Source organism: Schistocerca serialis, chromosome 2 (genome assembly GCF_023864345.2).
Source record: "Schistocerca serialis cubense isolate TAMUIC-IGC-003099 chromosome 2, iqSchSeri2.2, whole genome shotgun sequence".
NCBI lineage: Eukaryota > Metazoa > Arthropoda > Insecta > Orthoptera > Acrididae > Schistocerca > Schistocerca serialis.
In genome coordinates this window covers 579262210-579285876 of record NC_064639.1, presented here as the reverse complement: position 1 = coordinate 579285876, position 23667 = coordinate 579262210, and the positions used below count along the sequence as shown (strand labels likewise).

Here is a 23667-nt window from a genome sequence, read left to right as displayed (position 1 = left end):
GGCATACTTGGTTCAGTCTGACAGTCAATCACTGAAGCACTGGAATGTCCTAGCGGGTAAGCACTCATGTTGTATTGTAGTGTCCTAGTGAGTATTCACTGGCAATGCACAGGAATGATCATATGTGGACGAAGTCCATGGTGGTTGTGTCCCGAGACGGGATAAGCTTGGAGACTAGTCGAGACGAAGTCCTTGAAGTGGTGAGCTGCAGTGGAGTCTGACTATGCACCATAGGCAGGACTGGCACAGAGCCCGGAGAGTATAATATGCACAGCAAAAGAAACACCGACTGAGGAACCGCTAGGCACATTCTGTATTACACTCTGACTGTGGACTGACTGCAGATCAATTGGGTGGTGCCCAAAATATCTGTCCAGCAGAAGGATACTGGCGGAGGCACATAACTCACAGAGGCAAGGTAGTGCAGTGATGTAAACGCTGTTTGTGGTAATGCTGGCTCCACGCAGTACCTGCTGGAGATTCAGTTGTAAACAACTTAGCATACAAGGGCTATGCCGAAAGTTTTTAGCAGCCCGTAAACTGTAAGGTAGAGGACAATGGGGTTGTTTTCATTCAAAAGAGCGATGTTTTTCGACCTTGGGACGTGTACGCGCAGCCCCTGGCTAGCGGTGATCCCCCCACAGCGTGGTAAGAAAGCACAGGCAGTGCTGAGTCAGAGACGGTGCAGGATGGAGCTGTCGCGCCGCGACTTTCACGCCACGATTTTTTACGATTATAAAAAGGATTTAAGTGCCGAAGAATGCTATTCTTCTATGCTGCGTGTTTTTGGTGAAGCTTCCCCTTCTAGGGCCACAGTTGGAAATTGGTTTCGCGAGTTTTCGAGGGCTCGGCAGTCAACTGAAGATGAACCTTGTTCCGGTCAGCTAGCAACAGCTGTGACTCCTGAAAACACTGATGCTGTGAGGAAAATGATCAAAGAAGATCCACATCTTACATTTTGCGACATTGAAGGGACCCTAAATATTGGATCAACAGCAGCACAGACCATCGTTCATAGTCACTTAGGCCTTACTAAGAGATGTGCCCGTTGGGTGCCACATTCCCTGACAGAAAGCCAAAAGGAGGCGAGTGGACTGGTGTCATTTCATGCTCGAAAAATTCAATGGAGGGAAGTCCCAAGACACCTACAATATCGTCACAGGTGACGAAACATGGATCTACCATTATAACCCTGAAATGAAGAGACAGTCTTCTGTATGGTGCTTTCCAGGGAAGGAACCACCCACAAAAGTTCGACGAAGTTGGAGCTCTGGAAAAAAGATGGTGGCAACTTTTTTCACAAAGATTGGGCATCTCACCTCTGTGACCTTGGACACACGTCAATGCTGAATGGTATGTGAATGATTGTCTTCCTAAAGTCATCGCCACATGGAAATCACAGTATCCAAAGTCCAAGAGTGGGCACCTTCTGCTGCATCATGACAATGCATCTGCGCACAGGGCCACCAGAATGATGGACTTTCTGGAGAAGGAAAAAGTGCGAGTGTTACCTCATCCCCCCCTATTCACCTGACCTGGCCCCCTGTGACTTCTTTCTGTTCCCTAAGACAAAGGAAAAAATTCGAGGGCAGCGGTTTTCATCAGATGAAGAGGCCATTGCAGCATACGAGAGTGCACTAAGTGACATCCCAAAAGAAGCTTGGACTGACACATTTTCTAAGTGGTTTCAGAGAATGGATAAAAATGTATACATGCTAATGGAGAGTATTTTGAAAAGTTGTAAACTTTTTTTTTGCAAATAATTTTTTTTCACACATTCTGCTAAAAACTTTCAGTGTAGCCCTCGTATTTGTGTTGCTGCAGACTGTTTTCTTATGCGCTTCAGAGGAAGTGTAGTTCACAGGGCAGGTCTACTGTAACCCGCTATATGCTACTGTATGATTGGATGCTGTGTCATCACAGAATACAGCAGTGTCAAATAAGAGTCCGGAGGCTTAACCAATGCACCACCTAACTCTACAGCAAATTCAACATCCTTCTTTCCTAACAATATATGAATAACTATTCTTGTCAATATTAGTCTATATTTGCAGCATTACAACAGGAGGGACAACTTCTATAACCATGATATTGTTTATTACAGGAATTTGTACAATCTGAAACGCAACTAAACAGTAGCAGCTAGGGCTAGATAGATATCTGGGTAATGAACCATCTCCATACAAAGCTGCAGCACCCCCCCCCCCCCTCTCTCTCTCTCTCTCTCTCTCTCTCTCTCTCTCTCTCTCTCTCTCTCTCTCTGTGTGTGTGTGTGTGTGTGTGTGTGTGTGTGTGTGTGTGTGTGTGTAGGGAGGGAGGGAGGGGGTGGGGGAGAGGGAGAGGGAGAGAGGGGGGGGAGAGAGAGAGAGGGGGCGGAGACTCCTACTACAAGGGAGGAGATTATCTAAAAACTTAGTGATGATTTTGGTCTTGTTATTGTGCTTGTTTGGGACCAGATTCGAAACACTGATTGTAAACTTTCTGTTTCACACACCGAGTTACATTCTTTCTTAAACAATCAGTATTTACAAGCACATTAGTTTGATAGTAATATTTCTATTTAACTAAAATTGATAATGACCATTAGTGTTTTAAAACAAACAAATGAGCCACACAAATATTTCATTTAACAATTGGTATTCACTGTCTCAGATCACAACAGAATGTTACTGTCAGCCCTCCAGTCAACACTTCTCCAGTCACAAAAGCAATAATTTCTGGCCAGATACAAAATTATCAACAGTGACATACATAGTTTACTACTTCCAATTCAAATACAGAGGAAGCACTCCACAAACTTTGTCCTGTCAAATTCATTTCATTTCATGAGCACACCATTTTTCGTTGTTAAAAGTTATTTATTTGACAATTCTGGGGTTTTCTGTATACTCCAGGAGTATTTTCATTAGCAAATACACAAGAATAATAAACTTACACAATGCAGGTAAGAATTAATTAACCTTGATTCTCACACAGACATCCTTTCTGTAAGCACAATTTTTGGTGGGAGGAGAAATTATTTAATTATGAGACAATAAAGCAGAAATTTCACTTCATTCAATCATTTACACCATATTACTGTAGAAGTAAAACTTCAAAACATTGAAATTTTTGAAGTACAACAGTTTACTTCATGTCTGAAAAACTGAAGACAAAATTTTTTATCAAGAATTTTTGAACCATCAGTATAGCAAAATGATTAGCAATTTGAACATTTTAGTGTTCAATAGCTGTATAATGTGAGCATTTTAAGAAAAATTAAATATATTCTTGCGTCCTAACAAATCTGCTGGTGAAATTTAAGAACATAATTTTCCAAATGTTTTGACTCCACCCAATTTGGAAGATATTAATTTTGTTCCTCTTCATGAAGAAAAAAGAAAGGAAGATTAGGGTTCAGCACCCTATTGACAACGATGTCACTGGAGACAGAGCACAAACTTTGGTTGTGGAAGGAAACTGGCTACAACCTTTCGAAGGAACCATCCTAGCAATTGCTTCAAACAATTTAGGGAAACCACAGAAAATTGAAATGAGGATAGCTGGATGGGGATTTCAACTGCTGTCCTGAACATGTGTACTGTGTGCCACGTAGCTCATTTCTCTGTAAGATGTGAACTTCAGCTTGCTGTGCTACAGGCTCTGTAAGGTATCAAGTCATTTCATGCATCACTAATTGAGACTGTGTTAATAGTGCAGATGCAAAACTGATGTGTGAAGCACTGGTTTATATTTGGTTCCAGAATGCAAACTCATGCTTTGTGCGTTTTTGAACTCATTTCTATAATTCACTTAAGAGAATAAAATTTAAAATGTTTGCTGTGTACCAACCTGGATCAAGTCTTGCCCATTCTGCAACTACAAGTCCCACAACCATGCGCTGCAAAGCTGATTTCGAGTTAAGATTTGCCAACAACAATCTCACATAGCAGTCAACAGGAGTTTCCATATCTGGAGTGTACACTACTGCAGGATCATGTTTTATCACAAAACACGACAACAAACCTGTAAATGAGAAATATTAACTTTCAACATTTTTATGCATGATAGCTGCACAATAAACTGTCATTATCTTAAAGTGCGTCTTGAATAAATAATGTACGCATTTCTTTTCATCTCCAATTCATACTTCTTTGAGCATTTAAAACTACTCTTAAGATGCAGACAGTATGACAAGAACCAAATTTTTGAAGTACTTACACATGTACTTGTACTGGAGTTTTGGTTTAAACAGAAACAACAAGTACAATACTGGTAACAGCTTAGCTTCAGGATACTTAAACAACTGTGATAAAATGCAGTAAAAGGACAGAGGGATACATCAGAAGTTTGTCAAATAAGTAACATTTTATGAAAACACGACTGGGGAAAGTGAAATTAGAAGTTCTTCACAAATTTTCAGTATATACTATTCACAGCTTTATGAAGGACTCTTAAGAGATTTTAGCTGTGCACATAGGCTGCTAAAGTGTAAGCTGTTTCTCTTCAGTTGCTTAGGTATCTTAATTCCATTTCTCATTATTTTCTTATGCATGCATGAAGGAATGAATGGAATAAATAATATGACCAATTATACTGATGCCTGCATATCACCATTGAACTTCTTGAGTATAAACTCATAGCTACCTATATTCTACCAACAACTTCCAACTCCAAGCACGATCAGCTGAAAACAGCACTTACTGTACAAACAAAGTGGCCTTTGCACAATAAATTCTGCAGTATACACTGTTTGACTCCCATTTCATCCCAAAGTTCTAATTCACCGCTTGAACGTAGACCACAAATCCTCAAGACCTATATGTACACTTTCCCCACAAACAACCAGCAAAAAAGATCAAAGCATTGTCACTGCTAAATGACATGTCACTATTCTCAATATTGACCACTATAGTATGTCCTACATGCATGAGTAATATACTGCTACAGAATTCAATAGTAGGGAATGATAGGTAGAGTGACAGCAGCTGGACTTGAATAGACTAAAATTGTATACTGTCTCCACTGCCCACAGAATTTTTTTATCTATCACCAAAATCTCATACCAGTTCACAAGACCTAATTCCAGCACCTTCACAGACTATTCTTCTTTATCATCATCATCATCAGCAGCAGCAGCAGCAGCAGCAGCAGCCGCCACCTTTTGGCACCCGCAACTGGGTAAAAACCTTTTTGTGCGGCTCATCTCAAGAGTGGCTGGATTTGAGGGATGACTTTAAAATTGTCATTAAGTTTTCATACAATCTTCTTTTTCTCTGCCAACAACCCAATGCCTCAATGTATTGAGTTGATTGATGATATTTGAATCATTAATTCTGCCTATAGTTACAAAACGAATAAACAAATTTCAGTCAACACTTTGAGGAATGGGCAACTAGAGTGTGACAGGTTCTATTAAACAGAACTTATTCTCTTTACTGCATTTGAGAGATGGGTCTTTTTCCTATGATATACACACATTATGCTGAAACGAAAATGTGTTGTTTTCACAACAATAACAACTTTTTTGTCTTCCATTTCCTAAACAGAGATACAACTTATTGTTACTGAAACACAAGTATTTCAAAATGTTTTTTTTACTGAAAATTACTTAGTTACATTTATCTCGGTACAAAAAATTTTGAAGCATTTTGGCAAATGACGTCTTATGTCACATTCTTCGCAGAAGGACCTGGTATCTTTTCCTGCCACTTTCCCAAATCTTGTCTTGCTTTGTTCCGCACAAACCTTACACCTCCTCTGAGGTCATTTAGACATTTCTGTAGCCAGAATCAAATGATGACTTTTTTTCCCCCACTGAGTCTGTTTACAGGTGAAATATAATGTGACCATCTGTCAAAAGCCTGAATAAGCATCTTCTAGAGAATGGACTGACATGAGACATACAGGAAGAGAGTCAATGATGTTCTTGAAGATACTGACAAGGATGTGGAGCCATGCTAAATCCAGAGCCATGGCCAGCTGTGCTAAGTTTGAGGTTGGCACGAACAACCCAATCAGGGTAGTCAGGGAGTCTGTTTCCAGGGGAGTCTCATAAATTCATCCTGGTGCTCTACACATCATCCATGTACACTGTGAGTTATGTGACAAGTTGCATTGTCCTGCCGGTAGATGCCATTGTGCCAAGAACAGATGCATACTGGTGTTGAGTCACTGCAGTTTTCAGAATTGCATCACACTGGGAATGCAACGGAAACATTCCCTAGATAATAATGCCCATTTCCTCTAGCCTGGACCCTTTTGACAATTGTTGCATGGTGTTTGCTTTCAGATGTTTCATGCTGTACACGCTAAGGGTCATCTGTCAGATGGAGCATAAAATGTGATTCACCAGGCCACCTGTTGCCATTCAGTGAAAGACTAGCTGTGGTATTGGTGTGCAAATTCCAACCTTCATTGCTGTAGGACAGCAGACCAACAGCAGGTGCCTGCTGTGGAGGCCCACATGGAGCACCATTCACTGAACAGTCACTGGGACACACTGTTGGTAGCCCCTTGGTTCATTTAGCAGTCAGTTGCTGAACAGTTGCACATCTATTTGTCCTTACCACAGCTGTCTCCACCCCTGTCATTTACGCCCCACGGTACACTGCAGTTGCCTTGGTGACAGTTTTGGATAGTGAAATTTTGTCATGCACAGTATACTTTCATCACAGTGGCACATGAAGGAGTTTACAAAGTAAGCCGTTTCGGAAATGCTTCACCCTTCAGCCAAAATCCAATGGTCATGCGCTTTTGGATGTCAGATGAATCGCTTCGTTTCTGCATTACAATAATCACTACACTGTTTTAAGTGTGCTTGTGACACACTTTATACACCCGCTATTGCTAGTGCTTCCATATGCAGACTGAGTGGTTATTGTTTGTTGACACTGAACATAGGTGGTGGTCACAATAATGGCGTCTGGACTGTGTAACACCCACTGAACCAGAAACAACTAAGAATAGACTGATAATATGATAAAAATTCATTTTGAAAGGGAACAGTGAGATATCAAGGGATAATGAGTATGCACTACATATCAACAGTGATCTAAACAACCACAACTGTTGGAGCTGGATAATGAGCCATCTTCATGGAAAGCTGCAGCATCAGCACAATTTAGTAGTTTTGTGTGTGTGTGTGTGTGTGTGTGTGTGTGTGCGTGTGTTTACCTCTTCAGGGGAAAAGATTGCCAGAAAGCTAGGTGATGTTTTCACTTTCAAAAATGTGCCTGTCAGAGACAGGATTAAAAAAAACGACATTCACAAAAATTAAATGCAAAGCATCTGAAGGAGACTATCCAAACACAACAGTTGAAGTGATTTGGATATGTCCAGTGAATGTCAAAGGACGAACTGCCAAAGTTAATGAAAAATGTATAAGTAAATGGCAAGAGAGGAATTTCAAGAAACATAGGTTCAGAATTTTGATGAGACTAGTTCAGTTTTTAAGAAAAAGCTTAGTCCACTTGTATGGTCAGCAGATAGCCCTGGAAACACTGATGCCAATCAATTTGCCATTGAAATGAGTCCTTGTCATTTGGAACGAAGAATTACCTCGCCAGGGCTGTTCAGACATTAGAGCATTCAAAGAATATGCTTTCAGCTTCAGTTTTATCCTTACAAACTTCAGATTGTGTAACAACAAAATCTCAGACTTGTGAATAACTTTTGGCTAATGCCACTGAGTGAGGAAGTTGCAAACTTCTTTCAAAGCCTTTGGATTTTTTGATGAAGCTCTTTGTCACTTAATAGTTACGTAATAAGCAGACCATCTGTTACTGGGCTCACAGAAATCCTGCTCAGCTTCACCAGGGTGATGGGTACACATTGTTTTGAGGATGAATGACGTGCTTCTGTTATTGTTACATCCAAACATTACGTCAACATATCTGAGGCGTTTCTTGATGCATGGTTCCACACATTTCCAAACCTTGGCATTAAGCTACTTCATACAAATGGCAGTGGTAAAACATTGGTTTATTTGTTGAATAATTTCAAGAAATGCTAACATTACTTGACCTTCCAGTCAGTGATTTCTTTTTATGTAGCAACCGGAGAGTGTTATGTGGCATACTGGACCAAGAACCTTAGCTAAGCTGAAGACACAAACTGAACCCCCAAGGTGGTGACTCCTTGTGCTGCATTATGCAAACCCTTCACTAATGACTTACATTCAGGAAGTGTGGAAAAATGGACAGCATCTGAGTGATGTATTTTTTAAAAAGTTAAGCATAATGCAAGTTCCAGTTTTGTACAATATATGATGGAAATTAGATGACATTTTGTGATAATTCTTCATTTTTATCTAATTATTTCAACTTCACTTGCCTTTAGCAACCAGGCAATTCTGCAATTGTTGAACACTGTATATCCAATGGGCATTCAATGAAGTATTACAAAACATTAATTTTGGCCACAGCAACATCTTTTTGGGACTCCATTATAAAAGAATCTGTTGCAACACACATTGTGGAAAATCTAATGAACCACGACAGTGTAGAATCCCGTCATCTCCGAGATTTGTTTAAGACAAAGATGCCAGAATACTCTGACGACTGCAGCAAGCAGCAACATCGAAGACAACTGGTCCTTGCAGTTCCACCAGAGAGGGCACTGCCCCTCAGGTGATATGGTCCTTCTGTCACCGTGACTCTCATGCATGTGAGCCAATACTATCAGCACGCTGTATAAGATGGAGTGGTGAACATATCTTCAGTCTTAGATGGCTCACCTGAAGATGACTGGCACGTGTACAGTATAAATATAGTAGAGTGAAGTTGACAATTACCAGCCGCAATCCCAAAATCTCTTCAAACATTTGATTCACCAGGAAAATTTTAAATTTCATATTAAATGTCTTTATGGGGAGGAGATGGCCTCACACGTAAGAAGTTTCGACAAGCTACGTGGTAAGAGAGAAAAACTTTTAAGTTCTTTAAATTGTTTATGATATATTGAGACCATGGCATAACACCAAAATTTGCCAGAGTGACACATTTTATTAAGACTGCCACTGCACAGAAGATGACGAAGAAGGCCAGTCACACTATTGTTGAGGAGAGAACTTGTTATACGAGATGAAGGTTGGATGCCATTTCAGGAGAAATGTTCCACCTACATCTGAAGATTGTGGCACTCGTTTCTCCTGTATCATGGCATTGGGTTGAGGGAGTGACTTAAGCCAAGATTGATTGGATATTTAAGGATGCAAGTTCTCAGCAGATGCCAAAATTTAATCGTTTCATGCCACAGGGAATAACTGCACAACGTAACATTGTTACCTTCACGGAGAAGAATTTGGTCCATGCAATGCTCTCTGTTTTGGGTAAAGGACTCAATTTTGCACTTACATCAAGTGCTATGCCTCTGATAAGTTTTGTGAGTGGTGTTGAAGAAGCTGGACAAGGCCATCCTATGGATGCTGCTGAAGAATTAAGAAGGGAAACTTGCCATGCACTTTTGAAAGCTCCCCCTCAACGCAGTAGTAAAATCTCTACAGAAAGGGTGCATTACAAAATCGCCAAGAGGATCCTGACATAGTGGTGCTGAAGCCTGATAAAGATATCTCAACTGTTTTGTTACCGTGTGGTTTGTATTTGGAGAAGATGTATGGCCTACTTAGTGATAATATGTAAGGAAGATTGATCACGACCCCATAGCAGGTGTGCAACAGAAGACGTGTACACTCCTCAATTCTTCCTCGTTACCTCCAGAAACCATCAAGTGGTTAAGACCACATGGAAGTGTACCACCAAGACTGTATGGTCTTCCTAAATTGCACAAATAAGGTCTTCCTTTACAGCCTATAGTGAGTGACAGTGATGCCCTCACATATGATTTAGCCAAACATCTTGCTTTCTAGCTGAGACCACTGGTTGGCAAAAGTCTACATCATATACAGAACTTAGCCGATTTTATCAAGAGACTGGGGGCTCTCTACCTAAGTAGTTCAGATCTTTTAGTGAGTTTTGATGTAGTATCTCTTTTTACAAATGTATGTCTTGCTGATTCCTTGGCATTAATTGGTAAGCAGTTTCAGTCAGGCTCCACTGTTTTGTTTCAACATACTCTTTGCTCAATCTATTTTATGTTTAACCAAGAATATTTTGAACAGACTGACAGTGTCACCATGGGCAGCCACTTGTCTCCCCTGGTGGCTAACTCTTTTATGGAGGATTTTGAGGAAAGACACTGGAATCAACGATTCTTAAACCAACTGTTTTTTTGGAGGTACGTGGGCAATACTTTCATAGCATGTCTCTATGGGGAAGATGAGTTAATGGAGTTTTTCCAATCATCTTAACTCCATTCATGAGAATATCTGATGTACTATTGAATTGGAGAAAGATGACTGTCTCCCATTCCTGGATGTTTTGGTTATATGGAAGAGTGACATCTCTCTGGGGCATTCTGTTTATCGTAAGCCCACTCACACTGATTTGTACTTGCACTCTTCAAGTTGCCATCACCCATCCCAAACCATGAGTGTGCTTCAAACGCTTGTACACAGGGCCCATGCAGTGTCAGATGCAGATAGTTTACCAAAAGAGCTTGCACATTTAAAGAGAGTGTTTGGAGACAATGGATACTTGGATCTGGCAAAGTAACAGGGCACTTCAGCTAAAACCAAGAACCAGGAAGTGGATAAAGAGGAGAACGCACCAGCAAAGTCCCTACCTTTCCTTCCCTTCACTGGAAATATTTCCATCAAAACAGCAAGAATCCTTAGCAAGGTGAAAGTGATTTCCCGCCCACCATCTCAGATTTTGGACCTGCTGGGATATCAGTGAAGGATAACTTGTTACTGCAGGAGGTGGGGATTTACAAAATACCTTGCCAATGTGGTATGGCCTATACAGGACAAACAACATGCACAGTGGAAGAATGTTGCACAGAACATGAACATTGCACTCGCCTTCTCTAACCAAACAAGTCTGCAATTGCGAAACATTGTATGTACAACAGACATTTGATGGAGTATGACAAAACATTAATTTTGGATATAGCAACATCTTTTTGGACCTCCACTATAAAAGAATCCTTTGAAATGCACATTGTGGAAAATCTAATTAACCACGACAGTGGCTACCAGCTGAATAACGAATGGAATTCCACGATCTCCGATATTTGCTCCAGACAAGATGCCAGAATATTATGATGACTGTAATGAGTGGCAACGCTGAAGGCAGCTGATCCTTGCAGTTCCAGCAGTGAGGGTGCTGCCAGTGCTGACACTGAGGGGTGTGGTCCTTCTGTCACCGTGACTCTGACGCACACATTGCAATATTATCAACATGCCATATAAGGCAGAGTGGACTTCATCAATCTTCGTGGCTCACCTGAAGATGACTGGCAGGTCCAATCCAAATATCATGGAGTGATCCATTTCCTCAGTGACACCTTGTGTATTATCCCTAAATAACAAGAATGAGAAAATTTGTGTCTCTACAGTCATGTTAAATTCTACTGTGTAGCATGGTATGGATGCAGATGTGGCTGTGTCCGTCTCACAGTTCCCTGTAAATTACTACCAATATTTTTTCAGTGAGACCAGAATACCAACATCACCTGAATTTGCATCTGGCATTAGGGCATTTGACAACCTTACCCACAGTTCACTAGCCTCCCTTGGTATAAAAGCTTGGCATGATACATCAGCAGAGTTTAACTTAGGGAGAGTATAAAAATAATGGAAATTACTGGATGGAGCAATATGTAAAAATAAGAAAAGTCAACCAGTCACTTATAGTGGATTGATCTATAGAGCACAGAAACATATAGCAGGAAACAGCATTCACACTAGCTTTTGAGCACTAGCTCTTTTTACAGCAACAGCACAAACATTCATACAGAAATGACGACACAGACCTCAAATGCAAACTCTCAAGGCCACAGCCACTCTTGAGTGAGTGCACCAATGTACAAAGTGTGCCAACCACAAACAATATTATCTTGTACCATTCCATTGCTGTTTTACAATTGCCAGTTCATACCTAATACTCCATTACTGCTTCAGCTAACACAGTGATAAGTTGTGATGTCATACATCCAACTGGGCAGCAGTAACATATAATAAACAGTGAGCTACGGTGAAAAAAAAAATTTACAATCCATGCAAGAAAATACCCCGAGTTAGCAGCACAATCTCAGAATGTGGCAGTTGTCTATGATGTAATTAGTAATGGAATAATCATTTGGATGGATATGATGCACCAGCACAGTTTAATGCTCCGAGGGGGTAATTACTGGGTAATACTTGTAATCAGTAACAGTGTGATACAATGAAAGTTTATTTTATTATTGTTTAATTAAACAGTGATCTAGCTCATACAATGTACGATTATTTTATCATCGTTCAATTTAACTAAGATTAAACTGTGATTTTGTTCACATTAGTTCACCTTGGTACCATAAAAACAGCTATTCCTTACATGTGTACAATGTATGCTGCACATCCACTTGTGTTATGAAAATCGGCACTCCCGCTCAATGGTTAATGAGAGGTATGCTTACAATGGGATACATCCAAGCTACTGTATTTCAAGTCTTGGAGCCTAGGATAATTTGCCAGTAGAGCCTTAAGATAACATTGTAATTTAGTTCAGACTTGAGTGTGATTTGTAATGTATTCAACTAGGTTGTGTGCAGTCCACTTATGCTTGTTCTCCATAAATGACATCACAAGATTGTTAACTTCCGGATAATGAAAGCTACATGGTATTAACATCTGGTCTGGATATCAGTTTTCATATTACTGGGATCAAAATTTATGAACAGACTGATGCTAAGCACCTGATTATTATAGCAGGAGTATTATATACTTATTTCTTTCTTTATTATCTGGGCCAGAACAATATTCCTGAAACCTCTAATTAATAGGCTATTCATATCTACCGATGGCAGCTTACAAAGAGTACTTCCTACAGTGACCTTTACTTATAAACGGAGAGTTAGCAAAGGTAGATTCACTTTCATCTTTACAAACTTTGTAACATTCAAGTGCAATCCACCTATTACCATAAGCCAGCCTACCACTGTAAACATCTGTTGCAGCTTTCTATCACACTAGTGAATGTCTGGGAGCAGGACATTCCTTCAGTGGGAGAGTCTCAAATCAGAAAACACATTTACATACTAACTTAATGTACAACTGTCCAGTTTACTGTACTACTAATATAGTGACCACAAATGAGTTAGTAAGACTGAGTGGCAAGACAGGCAGTTTATTCTGTTAATGCAAAATATCCTGCAATACAACAATATGATTTCAGAACTTCCTTCATCATGTAGATTATCTCAGCTATTATTTCCAGGACCACTATATGACAAATGGAACACAGCAAAACTATTCTACAGAACACTTATGGTTCTCATCTCTTGATTGAACTAGATTGACATTTATGTTTTCTGTTCACATCTAATACAATTTTCTTCTTGTCGGCATAGCTACACCACACACATTTTCCTATGCTCCTGTAACCTTTCCACCCCCTTCTCACTTATACTTTTCCCCATCCATTCACTTTTTCGTGCATTTTATCCATTTAAGTGTTTTCCACATGCCTTGTTTTTAATTTTCAGCCCCCGCCAATATTTCCCATTTGTTAGTTTCTCACGTCAGTCTCTCATCTAAATTTTCCTCCTAGTTCAACTTTCTTGAGCTCTGCCCTTTTCTGGATCAATTTCCTATCTAGATACTAGATATAGAAGCCTTAAGTACATATATTTTTGGCTTTAAGTGGTTACAATGAGAATTATGAAGAGCAGAATGAGGAAAAACCTGGGGAAGGAAATCAGCCACGTTCTTGATGAAAGGTCTGACCTAACATCCATCTTATAATTTATGGAAACCATTCCATGCATTAACAATTTGAACTACATTCTTCAACCACTATGTCACATCATTCAGCATTGTAAGCTTCAGAAAGCTCACCTTTAATGACAATGAGGAAACCTGAGAGATCACAGGGAATCTTAGATCACTTTGATGGTCATGGCACCTATATTCTGAAAACTGTCCATTCATCAATTACAAATGTTCTCTTACAATAGTTGATGGCCCTGTATTCAACTAAAGTACTTCACAACAAACAGGACAAAAACCAATGAACAACTTTATCATAAGCTGTGAAATGGCTAGACAGTGATCACATGCTACTTCTGGAGAATTTCATGCTACCTACATCAAAACAAATCAGATTGTTTTTAAAATAAGTTTCAGGTAGGGAAGCTAAGAAAAGAGTTGAGCTCCATAGCAACAAATATGGATGAAGTAAGGAAGTGTAACATGCTTAAAGGCATAACTGTGGAATGAGGCTGGAAAGGGCCACAGCCAGTTGGTAGTAAGATTTTTTATATGTAGATTTATGGCACAATGTAAAAAAATAAATGCAATGGATTATCCTGACAATAATGAAAAAGTGGGCTAAGTTAGTACTTAGTTTTTGTAAACATTTTCTGGTTATAAAATTTTGTATTCATGTTGTAACTGAATACTCACCTAACATACGGCTGGCCATGCACCGAGCTTTCATTACATTCCCTTCTCGTGTTGCTAAAGGTGTAGTTTCTGTTCCACCCACAAAAAGTTTCTGTTCGGACTTTGGAACTATTGCAGTGCCTGCAACATTCTCCAAAGATGAAACTCTCAGCCTTTTGTTGACTTTATCACTTCCGCTATCCTGATAATTACAAAACATATACAACTATAAAACATAAAATCTTAATTAAGTTTGAATAATTAATTAGAATAGTATTTCACATACACTAGCCCAAAAACAAAATTGCTTATTACACGGAATTTTAATGTAATGTGGTGCGCAATGTGATGTGCACACAGGTACAAATGAAAAAGCAAGTGTATTTTTCAATGTTAATAAAAGATTTTTTGTTAGTAAAGTAATGTTGGGATACAGCATGTGCACACAGATGTTATAAGAACAAAATTCTGGTTACTTTTCCTTTTAAAATTTGTACACTGTCATTCTAATTATCTAGAATTGTAACAATATGACCAACATCAATTATTTGCATATACTCACTCTAATAGAAGTTTTGCTGTGTATCAGTACTGATGGGTCAAAAGGAATTTTAGCAGGCTGCATGGTCAAACACAGCCATGTGCTAAAATATGGGCAAGCTGCATTCAGAAGAACAGTTAACTGACTGTTACGTATTAAGTTCCCCCAGACCTATGGACATGTAAAATTTTTAATTCAAGTTTTTTAATAGTAATATTTAAGACACAAAGATTTACAGCCAGCCATAGTAACAAAATACCTTCATGATAAGCTAAAACTGTGTGCTGAACACAGGTTTGTACTATGACCCGTCATCCATACATGACAGAGCAGGTTTGAAGACTTGTCCAACACCCAGCCTTAATCCTGTCACGAAGGTTAATGAGTAAATAGATTCAACTAGAGAACATGTTTCACTCAACTGATTCTCTTATCAACTTATTTGTTATAGCTTATATTTTTATTTATGTAGTAATCTTTAGGATAACTATACCACACAGCAGATCACAATCACTATCTTTTCAAATTATTTACAAAACCTTGAACACATGCAGCTATTACCAGCAGGAAAGGATTCTATGATCCAAAGTATAAATGAAGAACTTTACAACAAAAATATTCAAGTCAATATACAAATAAGAACTTTTCATGAAGTCATAAATGACTTGGATAGCTGTAGAAAACAACTTTTGCTTCTTCACTGCAAGAAAAGTCTGTTACAGAAAAAGCTGAAGGAGACCAATGGCAGGGAAACTTCAGAGCGCGACAGAATTTTTTCCAGCTACAGACTCATTGCTCAAATCTACATGTGTGAAACTATGGTCCACATATTTGCGGTATGCAGATATTCTAATATCACATCTCAGCAAGAATTACTGTGAAACAATGGGCTGGCTATCTTAAAAGAGAATGGAGACAAGGTAACCTAGCACACAGTATAAAACTGTCTTATTACAGGGAACAATTAAACTAATAAATCATTAGTGTATAAGCTAAAAAAGAAATCTACAACAAAGGATGTAATTACCTTATTGTGAAAAATGAGCAGTACAATAAAACGGAAAACTGAGATACAAAAGTAGAAAGGAAACCAGAGAATATAAAAACAAAATTTTTGACAACAACAAAAATGGTTATACGTAAGCACAAATACTAAACTGGCGGTTGCAGAATAAGTCCATATCCTGTGCAAAAAAATCACGAAATGCAGTATAGAAACCTGTTAAGACAGAATTTCAAGTCAAATGGAATACTGTTCATTCATATGATGAAGAGAGATGAGGACAAGTACCTCACTGGTCCAAGTATATTCACCAATAGGAAATAAATGAACAATTCAGTTACTGATGTTACACCACCAAAAAGTGTGAATCAGTGTCATGTTATTTTTGCATCTCTTCTTTTAAATTTCTGGATGTACTTATTTTCCCCACCAGCCTGTCTCACTGTATGTAGCTTCCCCTGTGGTCCTGGACAACTTCCCAAATTAATCCCACGTTAGTCTCATTTTACCCAATTGTTTCATCACATCTGTTGGATGAAGAATCTTCCATTTCTGAAAGCTTGAAATGTTGTGGTTGATTGTATATATCTACCCCAGATTTACAATTCATTGTAATTATGTTCTGGTAGAAGTATAACCTGTTATGAACACAGCTGAAATGAAAACAGAAATGCTGAAAAGGCAAGAAGCCAACAAATACTGAAAATAAATAACTCTGTAACTACTGCATAAAATTATAGTCACACTAAAGGTGGCACAGAGAATAAAAATAAGTTATGGTCAAGATTAATCATATAATATCAGTGACAAACCTGTTCTGCTAAATCTTGTATTTCTGCAACTGGTTCAACCAGAACTCTTTGGAAGATATGCCTCAAAGCATCTTGTAAAAGCCCTGATGTCCATTGTAGACCATTATCACAATGTAGCGATACACTTGTTAATGTTCGTAAAGTCTGTAATGTGGCTCGACGAACTGACGATGTGCTATGGCTGAGAAAGGGCCACAAACGTGGTACTACGTTTTGTAGAGGTTGTGGCCTAACATGAAAAAAATTTCAAAATGTGAGAAGTAAAATAAATGAAACTGTACAAAAACTACAGAGACTGCAGTATTTTGGAAAGTGTAAAAACACAACCATGACAGTAAAATCACTTTAACATCTACATGTAAACTAATCTTGTATTAATGGATTCTTCCTTCAGTTTTTGGTAGAATAATTTCATACTTCAAGGCTGGAAAGCAAACAAACTGGATTTTTGTTTCAGTAATATTTCTTTAATGTGAACTGGTTTGCAGCTTATTAGGTGATCATCAGGTGACACAGCTGACTAACGTCCAGAAGAGAGATTACCGTGAAAGATGCCAAACCTATAACTCAATATATTACCAAGGCACAGAATATTTGGTCATGTCAGTGAAAGGAAATGTCAGATCAAGAGCCAATTAGCCACAGCTTGCATTAAAATGTTACCACAGGAAGTGGCCTAGTGTTGTACAACTGTATGGAAAAGGGGTTAAGAGTGAATAACATGGCTGCCACTTTAAAAATGGGTTCTAACTGCCAATATTACAGACACACTGACACGGAAGTATTATTGTTTATTTTATACTAGGACATGAGTTTTGTGAATGTAGGATGATGATAACCTAATAAGAGATACAAGAGTATTACATTAAAGTTTACAGAATGTGTAGTCTCAGAACTGCATAGAAAACAAACAAACAAACAAACAAACCACACACACACACACACACACACACACACACACACACACAAACCTGTATACAGGCTGTATGGATGTATGGTTCATATCAAAGGTGATGGGCACCAGCGTCACAATCAAAGATTCTTTGCCTTAGTAATATATGTAGGTGAGGGTTGGCTTCTTTCACACTATTAAAAAACTAACTGTACTTTCTGAATTACACATTGCCATACACTAATTACAAAAACATTGCAAGCAATAGAGAAACTTTACATAACACATCAATAAATGTCATTATCAAAACAGTAATTAAAAATAAACAGAAACTATTTACATAATGAAAGAGCAAAAGATCATATTGATACACTGTTACAACTGTTCTAAGAAATCCAATAAGTCATGGTGCAAGAGGGTAGTTTTCTATTTCTGTAAGCATATATTTTTGATAGATTTGTAGGACGGTTTCAGAAATGATACGTCAATTTCCTAGGTAACAGATTCTTTCTTTAAACAGACAGTGGTAGGTACCGACAGAAGACTACAGCTACTGAGTGTCTTCTGTAACATAACAAAAGGAATTTGACAGGCCATGGTTTAAGAGATGTGTTCAAAAAGGAACTGAACTTCCGCTATTAAACCTCTATTGTTTACTGTACAACATTTTAAGCGCTGTCCCCCTTAAAATATTCCCCTCTACTGGCACTACTGTTCCCATCGTTTCTTCCACTTTTGGAAAGCCTCCTGGAATGCATTTTCTGGGATAGCGCATATGTCTCTTGTCACATTCTCCTGAGTCTCCCTTATGATTTAGAAATGATGTCCCCTCAACGTGGTTTTAAGTTTGAGAAACATGAAGTAGTCAGCTGGTGCTAGGTCCAGAGAATATGGTGGATGGGGCATAATGGGAATGTGGTGATTTGCTGGACAGCTGCAGACAAAGAGTGACGCACATGGTCTGGATGCAACATCCATGTCTGGTTCTCCCAAAATTCCGCCTATGCCAATGCCCACTTTGTCAGCAACTTCTCGAACGACAATTTCTGCAAATCACACCATGAACACTCTCAATATTGTCATCATCTGTCGATTTGGAAGGTCTTACAGACTAGGGATCGTCAGTGACCGACGTTCTACCGTTTTGAAAATGCTTAAACCACTCACAGCCCTGCATAACACACACACACACACACACACACACACACACACACACACACACACTGTTGTTAATGCTACTTCATTTTCACTCGAGCAGCTTGTGTATGCGCTCACTTCAATGGCTGTAGCCCGCTTACTACGAGTCAGAGTGAAATGCAGTACATAGCAGTTTGTCTAAACCTGCTGCTATGTTCGCTTAGTTGTCGCAGTATGCTTCCACTGCTGGTTGGTGCATTATTTCTAAAGTCCAGCTTCTTTTTTAACACACCCTATATTGCAGAAAACTTTTGGAACACAGTGGAATTGGTTTCTGTATTATCTAAGAAGCTTGATGCAGAAGACTGCTTTGCAGTTTCACATAGACAGAAATGAACTAGCATCTGACTCTGCTACTGCAACACAGCATTCCGCACTGGGACCAGTACTTTTCCTGACATTAATGATATGCCTTAAAATGGTTTGCTAAGCTCACAGTAGTTATGCTTATGGGTGATACAAGCATAATATTTACACAATCAGGTCAGATACTGAGTATTATAACAAATCATGTGTCTCAGATGATAAATTCTTGATTCACTATTAACAGTCTAACTTTTAATTGTAATAAAGCACAGTGAGTATCGTTTCGTATGCACATCTCTATGTGCACAGACATTCACAACTTGTGATCAGGGAATGAAGCAGAAGTTGTTTACTTTTATTCTTAGAGTTTACAGAAGTATACTGAAATCTCTTCATTTACATCCCTCATTTTATATGTGCCATATGGTTTCACTTTGTTAGCAGTTGTTTCACTTATTTTCACAGTTAATTTGTGAGCTTGTTTTTGAAAATTTTTACCTCACAACATGGCATGTTACACACACTGGAAATCACTGAACTGGGCAAATGCTGCTCTCTAGTCACAAAAATGCTCCTTTCCTATGACTATCGATCCTCTTTTAACAGTTTGATTTCTAATTTTGGCTTATTGTTTATCTCTGTTTGAAGTTTGCACAATTTTGCCCACAGTCTGCAAGTACTGGAGCCAATGAAGACAGAGAGACAGAAGTTAGCATATTTTTAATAGGCACATTCTAGCTCAGTTTCTTGAGGATCATGCAGTTTAGACAGTTAATGGACTTGGCTATAATGCAGAAAATGCCTAGAATCATTATCATTGTGTGTAAAAATGTTACCATTATACAACTTCGCCATTAATGTAGTAAACAAATTGAATACAACAATCTTTGTATACGTAAATTTACAGAAGACAATCTGTTCAAACTGCAAACCCATTGACAACCTATGCCTGTAAAAGAAGATTTTATGTGAACCAAAGGCTACTCTAATATTTACTTAGCGTATGGCTAATACAGACATATCATGAAATTACATATTGACACACAAGAAACTTAAGTTTGTCTTTACAACTGAATATCCAGTCCTTCAATCCAGCGCACTGCATCTGGAGTTGCTAGCAGGAAGTCCTCTTTGGCGCCGTGATAGGCTCGAATCCTGCATTCACTGACAATGTGGTGAACAGTCTGGTATGGAGCCCCACAGTCACAAGCTGGATCAGGCAGCTTCTTCCACTTAAAGAGAGCATCCCTGCATCGCCCATGGCTGGTACGGATTCTGTTGAGAGTAGACCACGTCTTGCGTGGTAAGTCGAATCCACTTGGAAGTTTAGCACCTGAGAAGACGTTATGGAGGTGCACATCTGTCACTGCTTCCCACCGACCTTTCCATTCTTCAAGAGGTTTGAAATTCTTAGCAACCATGTCAGCAGCATCGCACAGAGCTGGATGACGTGATTTCAGTCTCTTGCGATTTAAAAGTGGCAGGTCGCTATGCACGGGTAGGTTAGAATTCCTGGAGATCTTGTGGAATTCTCTCATAAGGGCAGTACATCTGCGTAGATCAGGAGGCATTATACCGGTTAACAGTGGAAGCCAATAAACTGGAGTAGATCTGATTGTGCCAGATATTATGCGCATTGTCGTATTCAGCTGTGTATCAACAAGCCTTGTATGATGACTATTCATTCAAACAGGTGCACAGTACTCAGCACTTGACTATACCAAGCCCAGAGCTGAAGTTCGCAGGGTGGTTGCTGAAGATCCCCAGGTAGTTCCGCATAGCTTATGGAGGATGTTATTTCGAGTCCTCAGCTTTTGAGCTAAGTTAAGAAGGTGTTGTTTGAAGCATAGTGTACAATCCAGGATGACACCAAGATATTTTAGGTTCCAGTTGTGACGAAGAATTCTGCCTCTGAAACTTACCTCCAGTTTTACGTTCGCCAACTGGTTATTTAGATGGAAGCAACACACTTCTGTTTTACTCACACTGGGTTGGAGTCTCCAGATTTTGAAGTAATTGTCTAATGCAGACAGGTCATTGGCTAAAATCTCTGCTGTTGTCTTTATTTCCTGGTGTTTGACGGCTAGAGCCAGGTCATCGGCATAGCAGTAGTTGTTCAGCTTCCTCTCCTTACTTATGTTGCTTCCAGTGATTACCTGGAACTTCCGATCACTTAGCATGCTGTTAATCAGTCGAGCCATTGTTCTGCAGGGTATGATGCGGAGAAATTTGTAGATAAGACCTTCCCTCCACACAGTGTCGAAGGCGGCAGTTAGATCAACAAATGCCACAGATGTTTTCTGCTTAATTTGGTATCCTGACTCTATGAAGGATGTGAGAGACAATACTTGGTCGCAGCAGCTACGCCCTGGTCTGAAGCCTGCCTGATCAACTGGAACGTTCTCTAAGATAGCGCTACTTATTCTGTTATATATTAGCCTTTCAAAAAGCTTGTAGCAGCAGCTGAGTAGGGAAATGGGGCGATAGTTTTCTACCCTGTTGCTGGGTTTGCCAGGTTTCAGAACAGATATTATCTCATTACCCTCATAAGGAGGATTGAAAGGAATGGAATGAAAGAAATAAACACAAAACTAATGGCTATTTGAATACTTCAAAAATCAACACGAGTTCATGGAATGAAAGAAATGTACACAAAACTAGTGAATACTTTGAAAACCAACACGAGTTCATAGTCTCAAGTTATAGCACATGTTATGACAATTCACCATAGCATTCAATCATGTAACATGCTACATTTCTCAGTGCACTAATCATTGTGTTATGTGCTTGTAAATGTATAAATTGATACATTCACCAAGCAGTATTTATTTTGCATGCAACAGACAAAAATGAGTCAGATCATGAAGTGAAGATACCGGTAGATGAAGTGTCTTTGAAAAACATTCATGCCACTTTGAAGCAGTTTTTGGTAATTATAAATGCGTGGTGCAATGACTGGCTGTTATCTCTCAATATTAGTAAGTGTAACCTACCGCATATAACAAGGTGAAAATCCCCATTAATGTACGAGTACAAAATAAATGCCCAGTCTTTGGAAACGGTAACATCGATCAAGTATCTGGGTGTGACTATTCGAAATGATCTCAAATGGAATTATCAGATTACACAAGCAACAGGCAAGGCAAACTCTAGATTGTGGTTTATTGGTAGAATCCTGAAGCGATGCAGTCCTTCAACAAAGGAAATTGCTTACAATACGTCCAGTCTTAAGAGTATTTTTCATCTTTATGGGACCCTTACCAGTCAGGTCTCATTCAAGAAACTGAGAAGGTCCAAAGAAGAGCAGCATGATTCGTGACTGGTACATTTAGCCGTCGTGCGAGTGTTACAAATCTCATAGAAAGTTTGAAGTGGGATACACTTAGAGACAGACGACGCACTAAATGGAAGGGTCTGCTCACTAAATTCTGAAATCCGATCTTCACCAAGGATGTAGAGCATATATTATTACCGCCAACTTTTCAAATCACGCAATGATCACCACTCGAAGATAAGGGAAATCTGAGCTTGTACTGAGGCGTTCAGTCGTTTTTCCCTTGTGTGATCCGTGTGTGGAAAAGGGGAAGGGAGGGGGGGGGGGGGGGGGGGAGTAATTTAACCCACTGACCTCTTGAGTGACTAAAGTATGGCTACAATAAAAAAGGAACTGTTCCTACAGCTCATATTTCACACAATACTAGTCTGGAGTTCAAGTTCTAAGTTAGCTACGGCATGTGTGTACTCTTCATCCCCCTGTTTATAATTACACTATTTTCACTGTTCCATCTTCTTAGGCTCAGACACATTTTGAATGACAAGTATATCTATAATTCATATAGTTCTTCTGACTGTCCAGCTCTGCAAGCTGTGCACAAGTTCTGTGACATGGAAATCAGTAGACACTTTGTGATCAAAAGTATCCGGACATCTCCAAAAACATACATTTTTCATATTAGGTGCATTGTGTTGCCAGGTACTCCATATTAACGACCTCAGTAGTCATTAGACATCATGAGAGAACCATATGGGGTGCTCCACGGAACTCATGGACTTCGAATGTGGGGAGGTGATTGGGTGTCACTTGTGTCATACGTCTGTACATGTGATTTTCACATCCTTAGGTGCACTGTTTCTGATGTGATAGTGAAGTGGAAACATGAAACGACATGTACAGCACCAAAGCATTCAGGCCAACCTCATCTGTTGACTGATACAGACTGCTGACAGTTGAAGAGGGTCATAATGTGTAATAGGCAGACACCTATCCAGACCGTAACACAGGAATTTCAAATTGCATCAGCATCCACTGCAAGTACTATGACAGTTAGGCGGGAGGTGAGAAAATTTGGATTTCATGGTCGAACGGCTGCTCATAAGTCACACATCACGCTGGTAAATGCCAAACGATGCCTCGCTTGGTGTAAGGAGCGTAAACATTGGACAGCTGAACAG

The 23667-nt window shown here is 39.3% G+C and overlaps 1 protein-coding gene across 1 annotated transcript in view; it reads right to left on the bottom strand.

Moving 5' to 3' along the window:
- Positions 1-23667, bottom strand: part of LOC126457585 (TATA-binding protein-associated factor 172) — a 291210-nt gene that overhangs the window by 216775 nt on the left and 50768 nt on the right. Inside the window, exons 11-14 of the mRNA XM_050094016.1 lie at positions 16821-17049; positions 15027-15176; positions 14486-14666; positions 3832-4005 (exon numbers count right to left, since the gene is read on the bottom strand). Of these exons, the coding sequence (XP_049949973.1) occupies positions 3832-4005; positions 14486-14666; positions 15027-15176; positions 16821-17049 (734 nt within the window). The remainder of the gene's footprint in view (positions 1-3831; positions 4006-14485; positions 14667-15026; positions 15177-16820; positions 17050-23667) is intronic.